This window comes from Rhinolophus sinicus, chromosome 18 (assembly GCF_057876585.1).
Source record: "Rhinolophus sinicus isolate RSI-liver-muscle chromosome 18, RSI-T2T, whole genome shotgun sequence".
NCBI lineage: Eukaryota > Metazoa > Chordata > Mammalia > Chiroptera > Rhinolophidae > Rhinolophus > Rhinolophus sinicus.
This window is the reverse complement of record NC_142518.1, coordinates 9,859,889-9,866,618: the sequence shown is the minus strand read 5'-3', so window position 1 is coordinate 9,866,618 and position 6,730 is coordinate 9,859,889. Positions and strand designations below refer to the sequence as shown.

General features: G+C 43.1%; 1 protein-coding gene across 9 annotated transcripts in view; it reads left to right on the top strand.

Annotated features, from left to right (window-relative positions):
• The first annotated feature begins 273 nt into the window (after window positions 1-273).
• The window catches only part of AP1S2 (adaptor related protein complex 1 subunit sigma 2), a 29,897-nt gene continuing 23,440 nt past the window's right edge, over window positions 274-6,730 (top strand). For 2 of the 9 annotated variants that reach the window (XM_088795292.1, XM_088795291.1), the window contains exons 1-2: window positions 954-1,239; window positions 3,352-3,530. In XM_088795292.1, coding sequence (XP_088651418.1) covers window positions 3,352-3,530 — 179 coding nt within the window. In that variant the 5' untranslated portion in view covers window positions 954-1,239. Of the gene's footprint in view, window positions 426-941; window positions 1,240-3,351; window positions 3,531-6,730 lie in introns of those variants that run through there. The other 7 variants (XM_088795288.1, XM_074324335.2, XM_088795289.1 and 4 more) reach the window with 7 other exon arrangements.

Sequence of the window (6,730 nt, the reverse complement as noted above, 5' to 3'; positions counted from 1 at the left end):
AAAAAATACGGACATCCATTAGGTGCTAGGCACAACGCTCAGTACCACGGCTCGTAACAAATCTATCATTTTATAGTCCTTTATCGTTCAACTCAAATTTATTAGTTGTGCTATATACCAGGCAGTGAACAAGGTTGGAATGGAAAAATGAATACAATTCAAGATGCGCTAAACAGAGGTTAATGGGCATGTGGGTGAAAGAGATTCGTTCTTACAGAGTTTGAGGGTGAGGCTTCACAGATGTGACATTTGAGAGGAAGGACATGTCAGGCAGAGTAGGTCGTCAGCAAGGCTAAACTGGAACCCCGGCGGCTGTGTGTGTGTGGGTTCTCCGTATGAAGGAAGCGGGATTTCGAAGATGAGGTGCTGTCTGGGCTTTTCAGCAGAGAATGGACATCAGGTCCTCAGCACTGAGGATGGGCGAGGTAAGCCCTGGGTAGAGACACTTGTACAGCTTGGGGTGAAACGTGTCTAGGGATGTAGCAGAAGGGAAAAAGGGGCCGGATTCCGGACAGTTTTGAGCCAGAATAACTGCAAAAGGCCCGAGCTCCAAGACAGAGCTGACTTGTTTTCCCCCGAGTTGCAGCACTCCTCTCCCTTCACCGTAATCACCAACCGTCACGCCTCCCTGTCCCACCCTCTTGGGGCACGGAGAGTTATCCGAACTCGCACTTGGCTCTTCGCAGTCCAGACCTTCCCTACCCCACACAGCGGGGTCGACAAAAAGCACCGGGGGGGGGGGGGTCGACAAAGGGCGCCGCGGAACGCTGTCTTCCCGCCGCCCAGACAGCCAGGGAAGCCCACCGCGCGTCTCGAAGGCACACCCAAAAGTGCGCAGGCGCGCCGGCCCCCCGCAGCCGCTTCCGGGTCACGTGGCCTGGCTTCCGGTCCAGACCACCCCTCTTGGTAGAGACGCGGCCAATCGGCTTCCTCGGGCTGCGCGGTCAGCTATGCTGCCTTCAGGGCCGTTGGCGACATCCGAGCTACTTCCCGCGCGTCTCCCAGCCCGCCCCTCCGCTCGCTGCAGCCCGGGCTCCTCCCTCGTCCGGCCCCCGGGGCGGGGTCTGTCGGCTCTCCCTCCCCTCGCCGCCTAAGCCTTCCCTTCGCTAACCGGGTCCCCTCCCCACAAGCAACACGGCTTCTCTTCCACAGCTCAGCGACAGGGGCTTCCCCTCAGCCTCAGCCTCGGCCGTTGCCGCCGCCGGCCGAGCCTCGCCGCATCCGCGGCCTGCGGCCGCCGTAAGTCCCAAAAGGCGAACAGGAGCGCCGGGGACGGGGAGTGGGGTGGGAGGGTTGGGCGCGCCCCCAGCCGCCCCGCGAGCGCCCCAACGACCCCACCCCGCGCCCGCCTGGTCCGCCACTGGGGCGCGGCGCCGGGCAACTCACTTTTCTCGGCGTCCGCGCCCCAGGATGAGGGGGCCAGTCACGGACGCTGCAGTGGCCCCGCGGCACCTGTGGTTCCGGAATCCCCTCAAGTTTTGCGGGGCATTTTCGGGAGGGGTCCGGGGGCGGGGGCGGGCGAGGACCCTTGGCGCTCGCTGCGCGGCGGCGGATGCCATTGTCTGCTCCGCTCCTTTTCTGTCACCTCGCCTGGGCTCGGTCAGTGATGGAGTGCGGCCCCGTGGGGCGGTGGGGAGGCACCGGAGACGGCCGGTCCGAGGAACGCTGGCCCCGAGCCCGCTCCGTGGCTGAACCCATTGTTTTTAATACCAATCTCGAGGAATTGAGGTGGCCTGTGATTTGCGGCAAAATCAAAGCATTAGTTTTTAACAAGAGGGAATGGATACTTGTGCCTTGCAACCGAGTATCGTCCCATATTAGCATATCATTTGTTTTGAAGAGTGAATTATTTATTTGTCCTATAAAGTGGTAGGGAGAGGGATACAGGACCCTGCTAGAGACAGCCTTGAAGCCGATACTCCTTTCGAAAGCAAACCCCCACCCCTCCTGGTCACCGAGATCCTGGAATACTGGTCTATTTTCCAACTTCTGATAACGGGTTTGCATTAAACGTTGTCCAGTTCATGCTTTACTTGCCGTCCCCTTCGAATGCCGCTATTTTAACAGGACTTGTATGGGAGGCACTTTGATATCACGAATATTGTTCGTTAATTTTGTGGCAGTGAAGCGTTTTAAGTGAGGTGTAATAAGCCAATTTTAACTTTAGTAAAGTTAAATTGCCGCATCATAAATTTCTAAATGTCTTGCTGATGCCTGTTTGGATTAATGCAAAAAGCGGCAATAATTTCTTAGCGAGATGTAGGGCCCATTTTATTCTAAATTGGTTGTGTAAATTCTTCCACCCCCATGTTCAAATTCAAGATGGTGTGGTGAATATTAAGAATCATGCTGGAATCTTATTTTCAATAACACTATTAAAGGAACTTACAATAGTTAAAAGAAAAAAAATACCTGTCTGGATACTACTTTTAAATTACCTTTGTAGAAACAATGCTTATCTGTTTGCGGTTGAGAAGACCAGTTGAATTACAAGCTTTTCTTAAAGATTAAACATGTAGATTAGTCAACAGATTTTATATACAAAATAATTTTAAGTGTAAAATACACTAGAATTCAGCATCCATTCCATCTGTAAATACTATGGTTTTTTTTTTTTTTTTAATGAAGTGTTTCGTGTAATGTCTCTGAATGTGTGTAACTCTTATTTTGGCTTTTTAAAGGTTTATATTCTCTTTCATAATATTACATTGCCACTTCTTTATGATGTGCATATTTATGTTGGAATTTTTAAAAAGATGAGAAGAGACACTTAAAAATTAGGCTTTTATTAAGAAAAAGGTGCGTTTATGGGATGTTTTTTCTTGGTTAATATTTTAGGTCTTGTTTTGCTTAAAACATGTAAGCATAAACTGAAGAGAGCATTCTAAGTGATAGTAGTCTGTCTACACATAATTCATCCTGGAACTAGAACAGCCTCAGGGTAAATCTCCTTTTTCTTTCAAATGCACCTAAACCAGTTGATGTCAACAATTCTTTTTTGATGCACATCGAGAGTGTGGAATATAATATAGCACAGGTAGACAATAGTTTCTTAAATTGCAAGTTAATCTTTTTCAAAATTTTCACTCCAAGTTAATGCCTGTGTTTTTGTTCTACTGACTCCAAACTTACGTGGAACAGGGTGGAGTGGGGAGATTTGCATTTGGTGGGAAGATCTTTGTACAAGAATTTCTTGCTACTTTAACTGGCTTATAATTGTTGATGGCTACTAATCATTTGTCAGTTAAACACCCTGCCCTCCCAAAGCTTCTCTATGAAACATGTTATCTTAATCTTAACTTTATTGTATCAAAGTATTGCATGTAATTTTGTTTCTATTTATCTTAACAGATGCAGTTTATGTTGCTTTTTAGTCGTCAGGGAAAGCTTCGACTGCAGAAATGGTATGTCCCACTATCAGACAAAGAGAAGAAAAAGATCACAAGAGAACTTGTTCAAACCGTTTTAGCTCGGAAACCTAAAATGTGCAGCTTTCTTGAGTGGCGAGATCTGAAGATTGTTTACAAGAGGTATAATTTTTATTTCTCAGAAAGGTGAAATAGCAGAATCAAATGTGTTTGGTCATTTGTAATGTGGAAATTGCAGGCTTTTGAGAGATGACATTTATAAATAAGGATTAAGAAAGATTTAGATGAAAACGGTTTTTGGTTAAAGCTTTGTATTTTTAAAATAACTGTTTTGATTGATTACCCAGGCTAAAATGATAAAATCACGGAAGTTGTTTTAAAACTAATTATATAATTAAAGCATAAATGATTATTCATGCTTAATCATCTTTTTAGAAAAATTCAATGAATTCATTCCTTTGCAAGGGAAAATAGGATCAGTATTTTAAATTGTGTGAGTAATTCTCTAAATTTAGACAAGCATTCACCCCCCTCTCCCTTTCCCCCAAAATCTATAAAGTAATGGGTGATAATTGACATGCCCTTTATCTGACTTTTAGAGTCTTATTTATAAACACCTTGGATACATAGACCATTTCAGTCATATAGATGTTTAAAAATTTTGTGCATACACAGGATCTCCTTGTTAGTAGTGTTTAATTTGAAGTAACACTTGTTGCTGTGGTGGAGGTGTGATTAGATCTGATAATTTTGCCAAGAATAGATTTAAAACTTTTAATGTTGCAGAATGATTCATAGATATGCTTTGAACACTAAGCGTTTTTAGAAATGCTATATATCTTTATTAGTATCTGAACTCTTTTAATACCTTAAAATAAATGTCTCAAGATTGTCCTAATCAGGTTAAAATAAAAATAATTACTTTGTTTCTTCGCCATTTCTGTTCCCTTACGAATAATTTATTGTATGATGCCAGGGTTTCCGCTTAGGAAAAATTCTCTTCTGTGGGGGATGTGCAGGGAACTAACAGTATGAGCTGTCAGGAGGATTAAAGAGAAATCTGGGTTTTACCTCAGCTTCCCTGTATTCTACTCCAAGTATAAATGGGGTTTATTGGGTGGGGGGGGAGATGGCAGAGAAAGTCATGGAGATTATGGGTCATAAAGAATTTTTTAAATACCCTAGACTCCTCTTTACAATAGAATGAATTTAGTCATTTTTGGGTGGTTTTGTATCCAGTGTTTGGTTTAGTACTTGTTGAGAAAAATCAGAAAAATCGTAGCATTTTAGAGCTGGGAGATGTCTTAGGATAATCTAGTTAAGGGATTTTTTTTTTTTTTTAATTGAGGTAAGATTGGTATATAACATACTACTTTTCAAGTGTTTTTTTTTTTTTTTAAGCTTTTTGCACCAACAATAGAACCTTAAATGAAACAAGTGGAAGTGGAGGTGCTCTTGCGAAATCAAAATTGGGATCCTGTACCCCTACTCAATTGGCCTCTACCCTCTGCATAGGAGATGGTTCCTGAATTTGAAAACCGCTCGTTTATTAAAAAACCGAGAATTTGGGAGAAGTGACTTGTCCAAGGTCATATGCTAGTTAGTGACTGACAGGAGCTAGAACTCAAATCTTAAGCATGGAGACAAAGATTTTAAACGGGGACAAAAAGAGCAGATTTGCCGTTCTTAACAGATCCTTGTAATTGGAGAATGGGTGGGGGAAGGGCCGAGACAGGCACCTGAGGGATCTGTTAGGAGATTGCATGCATTATAATGAGTTCCTGAAGGAAGACCTCACTGTGGGCTCAGCAGGTGGAAAGAGCTGTTAGCCAGCTAAGTTTTATAAGACTTGGTCACTGCTGGAAGTGAGAAGTGCAGTGAAAGAAGGGGAGGAGTGGAAGGAAACCACATTTCTGGGGGGTGAATGGTGAGCTAGTAAAGATAACTTTGAGATGCTTCGTTTTCTGGGGGTGGGCATAGACATGGAAGTCCGGGGAGGGGATTAGGCATAAAGTGTTAGATCCCCAACATTCAGGCTGCAGGCAAGAGAGAGGATAAGTACAAGGTCAGTAACTTCGGGGAAGAGGAGTTTCAAAAATAATGTTACCAGTGCCAAATGTTGCATTAAATTCAATTAAAGTGAAGAAAGAATCTATTACATTTTACAGTGAGCATTTCATAAAATGTCCTTTGTCGGAACATTTTCAGTTGAATAGTAGAGACAGAACTCTCGAAGAAATGGGGTGAAGTGTGAGGATGTGGAGACATTTAAACAGAGGTGTAGACTATTTGGGGAGCTTTGCTGTGAAGGACAGAAGAGGTAGTAACCACCCATTGACATCAGAGTGCGGGACAAAAAGGTGTGAGAGGCTTAAGCTTATTTCTAGATAGGGGAAGGAGTCCCCCGTGTGGAGGAGGAAAATATCAGCAAGGGAATCAATCCCATGGAATCGGAAGGAAATGGCCTGTTAAAAGGAAGGAAAGAAAGCACTAGTCCGTGTTCCTGTACACAGCATTGAGCCCACCCATGTTGGCTGGCTTTTTCTTTTTAAGGGCTATAAAGGGCAATCTAACATGACTCTGATACTTGTGTTAATTAAACCCCTATAAAACAGCTTTATTAAGATAAAATTCGCATACAAAAGTTAGAATTTATAGTCAGTATTTCTGTGTATCCCCCCCATTTCATACTGAAAAGCTCATCTGTTGTACTTAGAACATATTTTTTGTTGATATAAGCAGGTGATTATTTTTCCCTAGTCCAGTTTGAAGAGAGGACCTTTTAAGCAAAAGAATTACCGCTTAGCTCCTGAGAAATTCTGAATTAGCACTTTTGCTGTTCGGATCAGCAAGTGATCTTTGTGTTCTTTCTGGAACATTTTGCATAAGATAATATAGCTGGAAAGACAGACTGAAAGTCTGGGGATTTGAGTTCTATATCATTTGTACCATTAGCTAGTTTCGTGACTTTGAGCAAGTCATTTGGCCTTTGTTTCTTCATCTCTAAAATGCTCTTGAAGAAGATCCCTTGAAGACAGAATGCCGCATGCTTTTTGTTTTTGGTTCCCATTTTATGCAGCATGTTACGGAAGCACTGGATTAAAGTCTTAAAAAATACGTACATCTCCAAATTACTAACTTGAGAATTTGTCGAAGAGTACTATGTTGATTTTCTTTACTAACAAAAGAATTTTTAATGACATACCAGTGGGTATTGAGAACAGTTGCATTCACCCACAGTCAGCTGATATTTAGCTGACAGCAGAGAAGTCATGTGTTTTGAACATAAGAATAGGCACTTTTAGATGTTCTCTGAGTGCCAGTAATTAGAGTAAGCCTTAATCCACTCTGCTAAAAATAAC